The sequence below is a fragment of the Balaenoptera ricei genome, chromosome 2 (genome assembly GCF_028023285.1).
Source record: "Balaenoptera ricei isolate mBalRic1 chromosome 2, mBalRic1.hap2, whole genome shotgun sequence".
Classification (NCBI taxonomy): Eukaryota; Metazoa; Chordata; class Mammalia; order Artiodactyla; family Balaenopteridae; genus Balaenoptera; species Balaenoptera ricei.
In genome coordinates, this window is record NC_082640.1 from 65,942,022 (window position 1) to 65,959,463 (window position 17,442).

General features: G+C 35.8%; 1 protein-coding gene and 1 non-coding gene across 5 annotated transcripts in view; both read left to right on the forward strand.

The window, feature by feature from the left end:
• Nucleotides 1-15,861, forward strand: part of UACA (uveal autoantigen with coiled-coil domains and ankyrin repeats) — an 86,664-nt gene extending 70,803 nt beyond the window's left edge. For all 4 annotated transcript variants that reach the window (XM_059912866.1, XM_059912868.1, XM_059912867.1 and 1 more), the window contains 6 exons: nucleotides 2,404-2,440; nucleotides 3,615-3,667; nucleotides 5,252-7,990; nucleotides 9,554-9,706; nucleotides 11,571-11,636; nucleotides 14,150-15,861. In XM_059912866.1, coding sequence (XP_059768849.1) covers nucleotides 2,404-2,440; nucleotides 3,615-3,667; nucleotides 5,252-7,990; nucleotides 9,554-9,706; nucleotides 11,571-11,636; nucleotides 14,150-14,221 — 3,120 coding nt within the window. In that variant the 3' untranslated portion in view covers nucleotides 14,222-15,861. The remainder of the gene's footprint in view (nucleotides 1-2,403; nucleotides 2,441-3,614; nucleotides 3,668-5,251; nucleotides 7,991-9,553; nucleotides 9,707-11,570; nucleotides 11,637-14,149) is intronic.
• Nucleotides 8,691-8,763, forward strand: TRNAW-CCA (transfer RNA tryptophan (anticodon CCA)). Its single transcript has one exon. It is a non-coding gene; the product is annotated as a tRNA-Trp (tRNA).
• Nucleotides 15,862-17,442: the final 1,581 nt, after the last annotated feature.

Here is a 17,442-nt window from a genome sequence, read left to right on the forward strand (position 1 = left end):
ACACAAAGAGCACATACTGCCTGACTCCTTTTTTGTGAAGTGCAGAACTAGACAAAGCTAATCTATGCTAATACAGGTCAGAATAGAGGCCACCCTTTGGTGGCCAGTTACTGACCAGGACGGGGCATGAAGAAACTTCTGGGCGTGCTAGACAGGTTCTATATCTTGATCTGAGTTGTAATTACACAAAGTATACATATGCAAAAATTCATTGCACTGTATACTTGTGTACTTTATTGCAGGTGAGTTATGTCTTGATACATTAAAAAAAAATAAAACCAAGAACCTGTGTTTATATTTATAGACTGAATTCTGAAATTATTTAGAAACAGTTTTATCAGCTAAAGAACAATCTAGTATAGGGCCTTCTATCTCTTTTCACATTTGAAGACTTTTTAAGGTTAGTAATGAAACTAGTGATAGCTAACACGTTCATGACCCCAACCATGTGCCAGAAATTGCTTTGTGCACTTTACATGCATTTAATAAACACATCAACTTGGTATGGTATGTTTTCTTTTTATCTCCACTTCATAAGTGAAGAAAGAGACTGAGGCAAAGAGCAGTTTACCCATGAGGGGTTTTATAAATAATAGTTAAGTGTCAGAGCCAGAACCTGAACTCAGGCAGTTTGTGCTCCTAACTACAATACTAGTTTTACACTCAGCTGGAGAAAATACAGAAGTGTATGTGGGCCTTTGAAGTATTCATCAAAGTTTGACACCTATAATTGGGTACTATTTTTGTGTTATTTTTCTCCTAAGAGTAGACTCTCATGTCTTAACAATAGATGATTTTCTGTAGCTTCAGACAAGTCTGTAACTTTGAATGAGGTTATTATAAACTGCAGGAAAATACTTACTGTTTCTTATAAAACAACATATATTTATTTCAGAAAAATTTAAAAATATAGTTAAACTAAAAGTAGAAAATAAACACACCTATAAGCCCAGCACTCTTAGCACCTGACATCCTTTCAGACCTTTCTTTGTACATAACTTGTGTTATATACATGAATTCAACAGGTAGTCTTATTATTCATCCTGTTTTGTAAGTCTTTGCACTCAATATAATGGGGACATTTTCCCCAGTCAGATGAATTTTTATACTAGAAATGATTTATAACCTTCAAGAAGAAAATTACAAGGTCCACTTTATATGTGACCCAGTATTTATGAAAGCAGTCCTTAAAAACTAAGGCATCATAATTTATAAATATTGAATATCCACTACTATATCATCTCACATACTTAAAAGTCTTCATAAACTGCCAACAGAATTGCTGTGTTATGTGTAATACTTAATATGTAGGCATTTTCCTTATTCTTATAGAGCAGGTTTGGGAAAACATGGATATTTTAGAACAAGGCTAATTTTCTGTTGTAACTCATGCATTTGTTTTCATTTGAGTCATCAAGTCAAGGTAATAAACCCAAACTAAGTTTTTTGAATTCCTTATGTGCCTTGACCTCCTCTTACCCATTCATGTATAAGCCCATTTACTACCTATTACAGGCTCTAGTATTAAATATTACTTAGAACAAAGAGCTTACCTAAGTTTACAGATATTTTTCCATACCCTTGGGGCAATAAGTATTAGTGGGACATTAATTTAGTTACGGAACTATGGGCCGTTTTTATCATGGTCACCTATCAGAGTCTGACACACAGCTATTAGTACTAATATAGACAGATACACAAACATGAAGTACATCTGCATATCTTTACTCTCAAAAGTATAGTATTTTAATTTATGTTAGGTTCTTTGTGTCTGGCTTACTTGGGATAAGGAGCAATCCAAATATATTTTAACTCAGAGTATCTAAAATTTCTCTATTATTCTCCTTTTCCTAACTGATGTATTGATGGATTTATTATGAACTATATGTAGCTCTTTGCCTCAGTTTCATTTCCTGTTCTCTGTCTCCTTTTACCTTCAAAGGTAATTGGTGTTCCATAAATTCTGAAAGAGGGGGTTAGGCTAATGTTTCACAGGCGATGAGGTAGGGTTCCTGCTCCCCAATGGTGGTAAAGTAAATTGATTTATTGCGGCGAATGTGGCATTTCCTTCCTTTTGAAGTAAAGAAACAGCAGAGAGTATGCATTCAAGGTTGCTTCATTTCATTTGGAGCTTTTTTTTTTTTCTTTTGAGCAGTCAAGTTTTTCCTTGAAATACTTGGCTGCTTTTATTAAAATGCTGAGTGAAGTAGTTTATTCCCAACTGATCTCTCTAACTGTGTTCTGCCTTTCTGTGAGTTCCAGTAGAATAATACCCAGGAGAAACAAGGAATGTTGAAAATGTGGTTTTAATGACTGGATCATTTAGAGCTAAAATAGATACAGAATTTAACAAAATGAAGCAGTATTCACCTAAAATGTTTTAATGTATCCTTCTGATTTCAGAGCAATCATTTAGGATTGGGAAGTCATTTCAGTAACAGTAAGTATAAAAGTATAGATTATCATTACAGTTCACACAGTTCAAGCAAAAAAAAGAATGTTTATGCCTCTTTATTTTGTCTAACTGTATATGATATTCCTGCTGCAAAACTTCATCCAACTACTTGTGTGTTATACCTCAACATGGAACTAGGAAGAGATTAAAATGACTCCTGTAGTCTCTAACATAAAATCTGGTAATCACTGAGGCTCTGATTTTCCTTAGGACCTAGATTATTAAATTGTATATTGTACGCATTACCAAATTTGCCTTGTCGCATGTTAGACATTTATCTTGTGATATTTGGCGCCTGCTTTTTATGGAAAGAGACGTAAACATAGTTTTCTGATTTGGAGAAATCTTTGGATATAGTCTCAATGCAGGTAAGCATTTTAAAATTAGATGTTCCATAAATATTTATTATTTTAAGACTATACATAATTTTCACTTTTGTTTATTCTCCAATTTTAAACAATTTCTCTAGAAAAATCTAATTTTTTGCTTCCTGTTGAATGTTAAATTATCCGTTAGCTAAGTACAATCGTAATATTCATCCTATAAATTGCAAAGAACACCATTTTTATTTTGACTGTAATATACATATTTCATGATAATCATTTAACTTATTTAGTCTAACAATTTTACATAATTCAAAAAACCAACTTAGTGGGATTTCCCTGGTAGTCCAGTGGTTAAGAATCCGCCTTCCAATGCAGGGGACGTGGGTTTGATCCCTGGTTGGGGAACTAAGATCCCACATGCCGTGGGGCAACTAAGCCCACGCACCGCAACTACTGAGCCCGCGCGCCTCAACTAGAGAGCTCGTGTGCTGCAAACTACAGAGCCCACGCACTCTGGAGCCCGTGCGCCGCAACTACTGAGCCCACGCACTGCAGTGAAGAGCCCGCGTGCCGCAACTAAGACCTGACACAGCCAAAAATAAATAAATAAAATATAAAAACCAACTTAGTATCTATTCAAAAGAATATACATACTTTCCTTATGTATATAGGAGTAATAAGGAAAAATATGGATATTTTAGAACAAGGATAATTTTATGTTGTAACTCATGCTTCTTTTTTATTTGAATAATAAAGGAGATAATAACACCAAATTAATGCTTAGACTTCTTTGATATGGATATTTAAGATACCATTTATTTGGACTTATTTAGGAAAAGAAGATATGCTTCTTAAACAAGGTCAAATGTACATGACAGACTCACAGGTAATATTTTATTTTAAAATATATTTATAAAAATAATTGTGCCTTTTTAAAAAGAGGAAAAGAGCATTGTATATTTATCATCTATATGTACATTGAATAAGGTTTTCATTATCAAACAAAAGTTGGCCTTGTGGTCTTGAGTTTAATAAAAGCAGATATTGCTGTGTCTAGTGCCCTCTAGAGTATTTGTGGTGACAGTGACTTAAATAAGAGATTTGAATTAAAATTTCATTGTCTTTGACAGTAGCCCTCTATTCTTTAACAGCAGTTGGTCACCTCTTCATATTTGCCCATTAAAGGGGGAGACAGGTATGAATAATTCAAAAGGCATGTCTTGACTTTTAAATGTATTATTCCTTGCATTCAGATATATATTCTATATTTTGGAAATTCACCACAAAGTAAAGCTTCCAAGAAGGAGTGTTATCTGATTTTCTTACTTGTTTAACTGCTCCTCACTTTTAGTTTCCAGTAAATACAAGGTTTGCATTTTTAGTACCTTCTATGAACTGCAGAACTGATAAATATTTGGGCTTTTAAAGGTTTTTTTACATACTTTCTTCTGTAGAAGAGTGAATTAGCCTATATGATGTCTAAGATCACTCTAAGCTGGAAACTTCTAAGATTCTAAGTTGAGAGACTGGTTGTCAATCAACTGAATAATATTTTTTTAAGAACATCAGATAAATATTTGATTGTAATAAAATAAGTATGGAAATTGTGAAGCTGTGTAAGTAGTTTGTTGGTAGGTGATAGTAGTCTTAGTCTAAAGATAATTGGTAAGTTGAAAGATAATTAGAAGTAGACTGAGGCTGAGAAATTATTCCTTGTTAACTTTCTTCTTCATCCATGGGAAGGCAGTGTGGATCGAAATGAACAACAGTAAAACCTGCCATATAAAATAGTGGGTTGTACTCACAGCACATGGCTTTTTTACTCATAGCACATGACTTTAAAAGAGCCCTTATTGTAATAGGGTGGATGGGGAAAAATAGAAATAGTTAATCTTTCATGGTTATATGTTCTGATACTTCTGAAATATTTCAATGAGAACTTAAATTGTACTTCTTTTTGTTAGCATTTAATAGAGGAAACAAGATGTCAATCCAATTTTGTAGTAAGATCGTATGCTAAGTTCTAATTTATCTTTCTTTTTGAGAGAAGAAAACGTGTTTCTATTTTGTGAGTTGCTTGACATCATTTTCTTGACAATTCTTATACTAGCTAGGTTTATTTTGGTAGTATTTTTATAATTTAAACAACATTACACTGGAGTTAACATTGAGGGAACTTAGAAGTCAATATATGTTATTAGAAAATAATATTCTGTGGAATTATTTGCAGATTTAAAATTGTGAAAGCCTTGTTTTTACTCAAGGGTTCTGATGACTTTATTCAGAATTTGAAGTTCTAAGTACATTATGTGCCATAAAACATAGAAATAGTAAATGTATGTTGATAAAGTTGATATCCATGTTTGGGTAGGTATTACCAATGGTAAGTTTGGTAAATAAGTTTGGTAAATAAGTAAGTGTCTTCTTTAGGCTCTTGGAATTGATAATTTATTTTTTATTATTTTTGCAGTGTACTTCCACAGGTATGCCAGCCCATATGCAGAGCAGATCTATGTTAAGACCACTGGAGCTGGCCTTACCTAATCAAACCTCATATTCAGAAAATGAAATTTTAAAGAAAGAATTAGAAGCAATGAGAACTTTCTGTGATTCTGCAAAACAAGACAGACTCAAGCTCCAAAATGAACTGGCTCACAAGGTGGCAGAGTGCAAAGCCTTAGCATTGGAATGTGAAAGGGTCAAAGAGGATTCAGATGAGCAGATAAAGCAACTAGAAGACGCCTTGAAAGATGTTCAGAAGAGAATGTATGAGTCAGAAGGTAAAGTGAAACAAATGCAGACACATTTTCTTGCCCTGAAAGAGCACCTAACAAGCGACGCAGCTACTGGGAACCACAGACTGACAGAGGAACTGAAGGATCAGTTGAAAGACATGAAAGTAAAATATGAAGGTGCGTCTGCAGAAGTGGGGAAATTAAGAAACCAAATCAAACAAAATGAGATGTTAGTCGAAGAGTTTAAGAGGGATGAAGGCAAGCTAATGGAAGAGAATAAGCGACTGCAGAAGGAATTGAGCATGTGTGAACTGGAGCGAGAGAAGAGAGGGAGAAAGGTCACCGAGATGGAAGGCCAGTTAAAGGACTTGTCATCCAAGCTGACCCTTTCCATTCCGGCAGAGAAATTTGAAAACATGAAGAGCTTGTTGTCAAATGAAGTAAACGAGAAGGCAAAAAAATTAATAGAGATGGAAAGAGAATACGAAAGATCACTTAGCGAAATTAGACCGTTAAAGAGAGAACTTGAGAATTTGAAGGCCAAACTGGCTCAGCACGTCAAACCAGAAGAACATGAGCAGCTCAAGAGCAGATTAGAGCAAAAGTCAGGAGAACTTGGGAAGAGAATCAGTGAGTTAACATCGAAAAATCAGACCTTACAAAAGGAAATCGAAAAGGCCTATCTGGATAATAATCTCCTCAACCAACAAGTACATAACTTAACAACTGAAATGAAAAATCATTACGTCCCTTTAAAAGTAAGTGAAGAAATGAAAAAGTCACGTGATGTAATTGTTGATGATCTGAATAAAAAGCTTTCAGATGTGACACACAAATATACAGAAAAGAAGTTGGAAATGGAGAAATTGCTGATGGAAAATGCCAGTTTAAGTAAGAACGTTAGCCGCCTGGAAACTGTGTTCATACCTCCAGAGAAACACGAAAAAGAGATAATGGCTCTGAAATCCAATATCATTGAACTTAAGAAGCAGCTGTCTGAACTTAATAAAAAATGTGGTGACGACCAAGACAAAATATATTCGCTCACGTCTGAAAACACTGACTTGAAAAAGATAATGAGTAATCAGTATGTGCCAGTGAAAACCCACGAAGAGATTAAAACTGCTTTGAGTAGCACATTGGATAAAACCAGCAGAGAATTAGTAGACATGAAGAAGAAGTGTGAAGATATAAATCGAGAATTTGTGAAAATAAAAGATGAGAATGAAATATTAAAAAGAAACCTGGAGAACACTCAGAACCAAATAAAAGCTGAGTACATAAGCCTAAGAGAGCATGAGGAAAAGATGAGTGCTGTAAGGAAGAGCATGAAGAAGGTCCAGGACAACAGTGCCGAAATATTGGTTAACTACAAAAAAGGCCAGGAGGAGATTGTAACACTGCATGCCGAGATCGAGGCCCAGAAAAGGGAACTTGACACAATACAAGAATGCATCAAGCTAAAATATGCTCCAATTATCAGCCTTGAAGAGTGTGAGAGAAAATTTAAAGCTACCGAGAAAGAACTAAAAGAACAGTTATCCGAGCAGACACAAAAGCATCACATCAGCGAAGAAGAGGCCAAGAAGTGCAAGCAAGAAAATGACAAGTTAAAGAAGGAGATCCTCACTCTTCAGAAGGATCTAAAGGATAAAAATGTTCTTGTTGAGAATTTTCATGAAATGGAAAGAGCATTAAGCAGAAAAACAGAAGAGCTGAACAGACAGTTAAAAGACCTGTTGCAGAAATACACAGAGGTAAAGAACGAGAAAGAGAAGCTGGTGGAGGAGAATGCCAAACAGATTTCTGAGATCCTTGCAGCACAAACTCTTCTGCAGAAACAGCATGTTCCACTGGAACAGGTTGAGGCCCTGAAAAAATCTCTTAATGGCACAATTGAGACGCTTAAGGAAGAACTGAAGACTAAGCAAAGGTGTTATGAGAAAGAGCAGCAGACAGTGACCCAACTGCGGCAGATGCTGGAGAATCAAAAGAACTCCTCTGTGCCCCTCGCAGAGCATTTGCAGATTAAGGAAGCATTTGAGAAAGAAGTTGGAATCATAAAAGCTAGCTTGAGAGAAAAGGAAGAAGAAAGCCAAAACAAAACCAAAGAGGTCTCCAAGCTCCAGTCTGAGATTCAGAATACTAAACAAGCATTAAAAAAATTAGAGACTAGGGAGGTGGTTGATTTGTCTAAATATAAAGCAACGAAAAGTGATTTGGAGACACAGATTTCCAACCTAAATGAAAAATTGGCCAATCTGAATATGAAGTATGAGGAAGTATGTGAGGAGGTTTTGCATGCCAAAAAGAAGGAACTGTCTGCAAAAGATGAGAAGGAATTGCTCCATTTCAGCATTGAGCAAGAAATCAAGGATCAGCAGGAACGATGCGATAAGTCCTTAACAACAATCACAGAGTTACAGAGAAGAATACAGGAATCCGCCAAACAAATCGAAGCTAAAGATAATAAGGTAATAATAATACTTTAGGTAAGCATGGCTTGGTATTGGAAACCCCAGAGCAGAACTGCCAGAGTAGAATAGGACTCTTTACTGTAGCACTCCACAAGACAGGTTTACAAAAGCATTAACAAAGTGACCATTAAATGCCATCTTTTTAGTTTGACTACGAGTATGCAAAAAAAAAAGATTGGAGTTGAGAAAAAGGTAAAGTCACACAAACAAAAATCAAAAGCAGTTTTCCTTTTGTTTCCTCAGCTGTTACAGCCAAGAATTGAGGTAAGATGGGGAAACTCACTTGCCTCAAAAATGAATGGTCAAAACCCAGTGGGTTTTAAGGTACCTAAAGAATGGTGAGGGAGAGGAGGAAAAAATGCTATGTTTCTGGGCTATGAGAAACTAAGGATGCTGCAGAGCCCCCCAGACTTGATCTTGGCACTCACCCATACCAGTAAATTGAGCCCTCCAACTCATTGTACATTCTTTCCCCGTATCTTCCTACAGACAGAATATCTTGCCCCTCCTTTCTACCTTCCTAAATCCTCTACATTCCTTAATGCCCACTTCATCACTTAACCCTCCTTCCTAAAGCCTTCATTGGCCAACCTAGCCTACAGTAAACTGTTCCTCTTCCAAAATGCATGTTGTATTTTGGTTTTGCCATCCATTTACAACAAATATATTACCGTGTCAGAATGATGTGGTTGGGACTTCCCTGGTGGTCCAGTGGTTAAGACTCCTTGCTCCCAATGCAGGGGGCCCGGGTTCGATCCCTGGTCAGGGAACTAGATCCCACATGCCACAACTAAAGATCCCACCCGTGTGCCACAACTAAGACCCGGCACTGCCAAATAAATAAATATTAAAAAAAAAAAAAAAGAATGATGTGGTTAGTCTTTCCAACTAGTTTTTGAGAGCAGGTTCATAACTTACGTTTCCATCTTTATCGTTCATTCTCATGGTACAATTTACAGAATAGGTGCTCAATAATATTTTCAAAACTGGTAATTGAATAAAGTATGTACTATGAAGATGAGAAGTCAGGGAGATTGAGTTCAGTTTTACCCATTCAACAAATAATTATTAAATGCCTTCTACCTGCAAGGTACTATGCTTAATGCTGGGGATATAGTGACAAGTGAAAGCAGACACAGCCCCAGCCCTCCTCAGTGGACAGGTACAAGTACTGACTTTCTGACATGTCTGCTCATATGACCCAGAATTTTAGTGCTCTCAGCTTGTTTGGAAGTCAGTTATGAATATAATGTATAATTATAATAGCAAGTTATTAATACCTACTTACAATTGTCACTATTTATTAAGCATATACTACATACCAAACATGTATTTATGATTTCATTTAATTGTCTTAACTATGAAAGGTTTTCCCCTTACTGAGAGGAAATTATATATTGCACATACTGTTGATAACAATCTTGACAGCGTTCATTCCTCAACTTTCTGGCATATAAAGATAAATTTTGTGTCTCAAGGAATGAGTTCTGTGTAAAGATGTTCATTGTAAGTGAATAAGTGACTAATACATGTTTCTCCCACAACTCGTTTTTTTATAAGATAACTGAACTGCTCAGTGATGTGGAAAGACTAAAACAAGCACTCAGTGGCCTTTCCCAGCTCACCTGCACCAGCGGGAGTCCCAGTAAGAGGCAGAGTCAGCTGATTGGCAGTCTGCAGCACCAGGTCAAGTCCCTGCAGCAGCAGCTGGTGGTGAGTAACCGGGGCCTGCAGGACTTCGTGCTGATCTGCTCAGGGTCTCGTTTGTTTGTTTGTAAAATCTCATTTAGAAACCAGATTGATCTTTGGCTATGTTCAGATCCAAGCATGTAATCATTTTTGCTAAAAGTTACTTATACTAATGATATAATATCATTTTTTGTGTGCTTACTGTATACCAGGCACTACACTAAACATTTTACATAAACATTTTACATACATTTTAAACTTGATCTTCTTCACAATCCTACAAGGTTTTATTCCCCCCTATTTAATTCTTAAGGAAACAAAGATGAAAATATGCCTGGGGTCATACAGCTAGGATTTAATCCTGGGACTTGCTGACTCCAAATCTGATAGCTTTCCAACTGTAGCATGCTCTCTAAAATATTGGTCCACTAAACTGAAGGAAGTTCTTTTAATAGTCTTTTATCCTTATGAATGAAGGTAGGCATTCCTATGGTTTTATACATTATATCCTTACATATTAAAAGAAAACATCCGTGTATATATATTCATATAGATACCTATATGGATATGTATCTCCTTTATATATTAAAAGAAAGCATCTGGATTAAGAAGCTGAAGTTGGGATCTCAGTTCTAAGCCCTGCCACTTAAAAGAGAGTGACATGGAACATTCCCCTTAACCCTTGGCTTCCTTATCCATAAAAATAGGATAATATGAACTGATTGTTTGTTTGTTTGCTTTTTTAATTGGATGAGCTATGGGGCAAATTAAAACATAGCCCAATCAAATGTAAATTGTTGGGTAATATTTTCCTATTCTATAGGAATTTGTCCTGAGTTGTTTTTGAATAGAAGAAAGTTATTTTTTAAAGTGTTCATTTTATGACACCGTTGGCCTGCAGATTAATGATGACATATTACTGATTTGGATCTTATCGAAAGGATATGGTGGTCTCTTCAGTATTCAGAAATATGTTTATTATGTTCATGGCACTCTGCTAAGTACTGTCAGGGATAGTGTACAGTTCCTGTCCCCAAGGAGTTCTGGGTAGTTAGGCAAGATAGAGATCCATGAAAAGTAAAATAACGAGACAAAAAATATCAAATATAGAACTAAGAATATGGTCCCAGATTCTAAGTGATATGAATTCCCAGGAAGGAAAGACGACTGATGTGGTGGGAGCTGGTTTCAAAGAGGAAGGGAGTACCTGGCCGGAACTTGTAGTTAGGTGGTGTTCAGGTAGGTGGAAGGAAAATAGAGACTCTCCCTGGCAAGGGAAACAGTGTGAAGGAAGGCATGGAGGTGGAATCAAGTGGCATGCATGCCCCAGGGGTAGTAAAAGGCTGCTCAGCCTGGCTAGGCATGGGAGCTGTATTTGAGGTCAAGTTGTGGAGACTGTTGAGAATCAAGCTGATGAGTTTGATTTCTCTCTTATATCTAATGAGGTGTCACCCAAGGTTTTTGAGTCAAAAGTGATGTGAGAAAAGAGCTACCTCAGTCTTGGAAGCATGAAAAGGAATAAAGTCTAGAGACAGGGGCTGAGATGGGAAGTTTTTGCAATAATCCAAAGCATAAGTTGATAAGTGTCTGGGTGATTTCATGGCATTCGATATGAACTCAGGCAATAATTTCATGTTACTTAGGGTAAGTGCATTGCTTTCACTGTGAATGTTCCCACACATTCTTTAACAAAGTGTATACTATTGTTATGCACTGGAATTTTGCATTTGGTGGCTCCAAGGTGGTTTGTTATAAGAAGTAGCAGGAGCACTTTAATAATACTACCGTGTAGAAGCATCCAGCCTGAGGACAGCATCGTCACAAGCCTCCATGTGTTTGAAAACGTGAATGCTGATATTCTGATCTGTCCATCTTTCCGCACTTGTAGGATGCTGACAGACAGCACCAAGAAGTAATTGCAATTTATCGGACACACCTTCTTAGTGCTGCACAGGTAAAGAAGAACTACTCCTTTGGCTAGGATATTGTTTCAGAGAAAATAATTTTTTATTTTCCAGTAAATTTATGTGAAAGTCATTGATGTTTAAAGTAGTTGAACCCCCGTATACTTATTTTAGAATTGTTTCTTTTAATCATGGCTTGCATTATCTCCCAGAGAAATTTACAAAGCTGTGTGGCAACACAACATCTTAAATTTAGTGTTGTCTCCATCTGCTTGTCATTCATTTTATAGACAGTTTGGCAACATGTGATGGCAGCACACGTTAATGGTATTGCTAGCTGGAGATAATGCCTTGACATCCACACGTCTGTTAGCTAAAAGAGGAGAGCGGGAAGGACTTCATTGTTTCTTGGTAGCTCAGCAGTGTTTCTTTGAAAGGTAGAGAATACCAAAAAAGTGCAAAAATGACAAGTAAAATGTGCACAGAATTTTAATAACTTAAGAAAAAAGTGGTTCTCTTAGAACATCAATAATATTTATTTGTTGAGCCTTAATCTCAGTGAAGCAGAAGACTACGAATTGCCTTCGTTGGGGGGTGTAATGAGAAAGCTATTAAAAAAAATCACACTAAGAAACATGTTTAACATATGAAGGATTTTATACTTAATGCTCTGTAGAAACCCTGTGATCAGCATCTCCACAATTCTCAGATTCTGGGGGGAAGACAATCGAGACAATGTTAGAATGGCAGGTGAGATGTAATAGAAATTGTTTAGGATTTGAAGTGTCCACACTGAAAAAAAAAAGGTGTTGAGAGAAAGCTTCAGAGAAGATCATTAAAAAAAAAAAAAAAAGAAAAAACTAGGTTAAATAATAAAAAGGAAAAGATTTTGCAATATCAAATTCTTGAAATAAAAAAGCCTGCCTTTTCTATAGGAGATGAGGGGGAAACCAATGTAAAAGAATGAATGATATGATAAAGCATCTTTGGCTACTTTCTTTTTAGTAGATAGACGATAAGCTGGGGTTTGAAAGTATATTATTATTGCAATTATTCGAGACTATTGATGGGCAGCAGAATGGGGAGTTCTTTGGAGGGAAAACAGTAGAAAAGTGTAGAAGATCTGTGTTAGTGAGGGTGAGGAACTCGCTTGGCTCTGATACTGGCCAAGGGGGGAACAGCATACTCTTGATGAAAGACCGCAAACTGACAAGCCTTTCAACTTTTTTTCACGTATGCTTCTGAAATTCAAAATTATTTTCCACTGACTCCTAATGAAACATAACAAAAGCAATTGGCATCTGAAATAGTCTTGCCTTCTGGCGTCATAAAGTTAACTAAGAAATTCAGTTTAGTCAACTATGGCTAATGTTTGGAATTTAAACATCCTGCTGTTATAGAAACAGATTTTGGAAGCAAAACTTTTTATATTAATAGGAAGTGTTATGCTGAAACTCATTCAAGTGCTCAAGCAAAGAAAAAGGGAAGGGGGGGTGTTTTAAGCCCACCATACTGACTTGCATTTAATCAACCTCTTGCTGTCTTTTTAACTTTAAAGTGTCTCTTTCTAAATTTAAGCGGATAACATTCACGTCAAAAGGTCTCAACCTAACCAGTAAAGGGGGAAATGCAAATAAACAAGGAGGTACCATTTTTCAATTCTGGGATGGGCAAATTTTAAACAAGATGATAGTCTGTAGCATTGGCCAGGGCATTGTGGGAAATGGGCATTTATACCCTGCTGGTGGGAGTGTAAATTGTTATTATCTCTATAGAGGGATATTTGTAGTACTTAGCAAAATTTAAAAATTGAGGCTGCTTTTTTGACCTAGCAACTTCTTCCCTAGGAATCTGCCCATAAAGATTGGAAACCCCATAAGTGCCCATCATTGGGAGAATGAATAAAGAAATTATGATACATCCATACAGTGGAATATTACACAATAATTTAAAATAATTAAGGCAGGGAATTCCCTGGCGGTCCAGTGGTTAAGACTCGGGCTTTCACTGCCGTGGACCTGGGTTCGATCCCTGGTTGGGGAACTAGGATCCCACAAGCTGCGCGGTGTGGCCAATCAATCAATAAAATAATTAAGGCAATAACTAGGTGAAAAGGCAAGTTGCAAAACAATATATATGATCTTATTTATGTAAAAAATATAAATATGGGGATTTTTCTTAAGTTACTTTTCTAATTTAAAAAAAAAACTCAGCAGAAGCAAAAAAAATTTCCTTGTAGTTTACTTTGCTCATCTGTAACTTACACTACCCCTATCATCTGAGCCATTATGTAAAAAAAAGAAAGAGGTTTGTCCATCTCTTCTCTGATAATAGCTGTTAAGAGCAACTGGTGTGCACTACTTTTAAATTGATTTTCTTTATTTCCATGATAGAGCTCTACTCTGTTTTCCAATAAAACCTTTAGAATATCACCACGATGGTGAGGATTTAGCATTTGGTGAATCACAACCAACGAGGTTCTATTATAAAGCCCTTGTCTTTAGAATTTGTGTGTAAATGAAGATGACATAAAATATTTCTCCCCTTTCTTCTTTCTCCCAAGGGTCACATGGATGAAGATGTGCAGGCGGCCTTACTCCAGATCATACAGATGCGGCAAGGGCTTGTGTGCTAGCATCGGCGCCCACCAGCCGATGGTGGCTTTCCCTGCTGGTGCTGAGCATTCTGTGTGCAACTCCGTGGCCTTTCTGGGCCTCACTGTGCTAGTATAATTAAAATAAAGTATATTTTGATCCATCAGTAGGTTTTTAAATTAGACAAATATGTTACTGAGTTTTTCAATATCAGTTCAAATCTTATATTCTTTAGATGTTAATTTTACAATTAGACAAACAACATAACACTTTGCCTTGGATTGGCTACTTATTTTTAATTGATTGAGTACTCAATAAAACATGAGTCATCTGAGTGGGTCCATTTGAAGAGGGATTAGGCTGAAATAATTATTAAAGTTTTCTTCCAGAGAAATTAATTGGGTTGGTAGCCACTTTTAAGTGGATCAAGAGATCTTTCAGATGTTCAGTCAAGCCATGAGCCCTAATGCAGTTTCAAGGAATGCATGGTAACTTGGCTGGCCAAGTTCCATTTTTATTGAAGTAACTTAATGAGTGCTTTTGACTTCTTTTGGAGGTACAGATTTCTTTTCTTTTTACACTAGTAAGTTTTATGCCTTTTAAAATAAATTTCTTTTCACAAATGGTTTGCAGTGCTAAATTACATTTAGGCTAAGAACAGGCAAGGGTGGAATATATCAGGAATTTATAATAAAATTTCCTCATAATCTCCGCAACGGTATCTTAATTTTCACTTGTAGTGACTTTTCTTTTTACAGTATGAAGAGAACTATGATAAATGGTATACTAGATTTTTCAAAGTGTCAAAAATGTTAGACTTTTTTTAGTAATTACTCTGACATTTGCTACTGTAGTAACAAAGCACTCATTATATATGCATCCTCCAAATGTTTTGTACTTATTTATAGGAAAATTGCACTAATGAGATTAATAATGTGAAATGCAGTTTTTTTACAAAATCAGCCTTAGAAAATTGATTTTAGAAGACAGATCTTTAAGGTTTTAGACAAAAGTGCAATAACATTGTAAACTGTAAGAATATAGATAGCAAGAAAATAATGAAATTGGACATGTTTATAGTAAATATTATAACCAACCATTTTTATTAACTACATCTCATTAAGGAAAGTTTATATGTTTTGTTATTTTATTAATATTTTATTTACAATTCAGATTGAAAATGACTAATTTGACTGTTAGCAAATAAACTAAACAAATGAATCATTGCAGCCAAGCTTTTTAAATTGCAAAATGTGCCTTAGCAATAATCTTTGAGCATCCTGAACCAGATTTTTGATCTCATTTTTGTGTAATAACAAGGACAAAGGACCATCAAAATATCAATAACTTATTCCACCAAAGAATAAGCCATTGTGTTTCTTCAGTATAGAAACAAAAGTGAAAAGTCAGAAACGGATTTATTTTGAATTCTTTAGGTAGGTATATACAATAAGCAATATTTGGATTCTTTAATTTTTATATTTAATGTTGTCCTTCAGCATGAGTTCTATGTCATGAGTTTTAGGTCACCTATCGAAGCTCTAGAGTAGAGAAGTTCTTAACTGAATACTTAACATTTCAGTGTTATATTTTCCTTATTAGGGGTGGGAAGGGAACCCCTATATGGGTTTATATATGTTTTATTTTGTCTTCAACCATCAATAAAATGTTTTCTGTGAAATATTGTTTTGAACATCTTGTAAGAGATTTACACGGTAAACCAGTCCATTTGCTATTTTTGGAGAATTTGGGGGAGAGAATGATGGAATGCAAAGTATAGATGATGACACCCATTTTCAGTTAGCTATGTAGAATACAATATCAAGTAACCTCGAATTAATCCCATTTTCTCATTCACTCACCTTTGGGTCAAAGGCAGAGCTTGCATGTACAACACTGAAGGCGAAAGCTTCTTAGATAGTTAACAAATGGAACATGCACAGTGGATGATGCTGGTCTCTTTGCTATTCTGTATTCAGGAAGACTATGAAGTCTGAACTTAGGCCAAGAGGAAAATCAGTTGTCTAAGATGTGAGTGCTGTCTGAAAGAATCACTGAATTCCTTTTGGAGCGCAGTCCTTTGTTGAAAGCTTTATTACTATTCGTTGCTTGTTTTTTTTTCTTATCACTCCCGCTTCATCAGAAAATCTCATTCCTTTTGATAGAGGGTCAGTGTTATAAAGAACTATTAAAATAAAATCAAATATTAATGCAATGAACATCTTAAAATTTAATAATACAGTGACTCTAATCACTAGCTACACCTGTGCTATTCTAAAATTCCGGGTGAATTTAGCTTAATCTTTCTTATAGCTTGTTTTTTTATTTAAACCTTTCCTCTTGACCCTAACCAACATTATACAGTTTAAATTTTTCTATTATTCTAAATGCATTGGATAATTGCTGCTTTAAAAATCTTGTAGCTTTAGAACATGAGCACTTTTTTCCCCCCAGCGTTACCAGTTTTCTTCTAACAAGGACCTAAATATTGTTCTCATACACGAGCTTTTTATCTACTGAGAACGTGGTTCATGTTTTCAGTCCACTTGTTTCAAAGAAGAAAAGGGAAGAGTTTCAAATTAATTTTTGGTGTCCATGATGACTAGATACATCAGTGCCTGCTTACACTAATGCCAAGTGGGAAATAGTAGTGGTTACAAGCTTCTTTTGATATCTGCTTCACCATGGTGGAAGAAAACTACTTCTTGATGCCTCTTTATTTACCTCATCGCTGGATTCTGCAACCTTGTAGTGATCCTTTTTCATCTTACAAGTTCTGTGCATCAAAGTAATGGCAGTACCTCTGGCACCAAAATAAAGATTGAAAGAGAATTGCCTGTGATAATCATGCAAAATGTGGTTGCACATGTCTGGCAGGGGAAGAAGAACCTGGACCTTATTCCTGGCTGCTAAATGTTGTGAATAAATTTCAGAGAGGAAAAAAAACAATTATTATGAGTAATTTTCAGAAAGAGAAAAAAAGCAAATGGCACCATAAAATATATCGTGCCCAAAATGTAAAATGGAAAATACGTATTTCAGCTCCCATTTCATTCAGTGATGTCTCCAACTAAACTGGATTTAAGACTTTGTTGTTGGAAATTAAATTCTTCCCTGTGTTTTGGTCCTGGCTGTTTGAAACAAGACTGTCTATACTAGCCTCTCCAGGTAAATACTAACCTGCTTCTTAACGTGGCTTCTGTTTCTTACAGTATATGTGGACCTTTGGCTCACGAGAGAGTCATGAATGTAGAGATTTAAA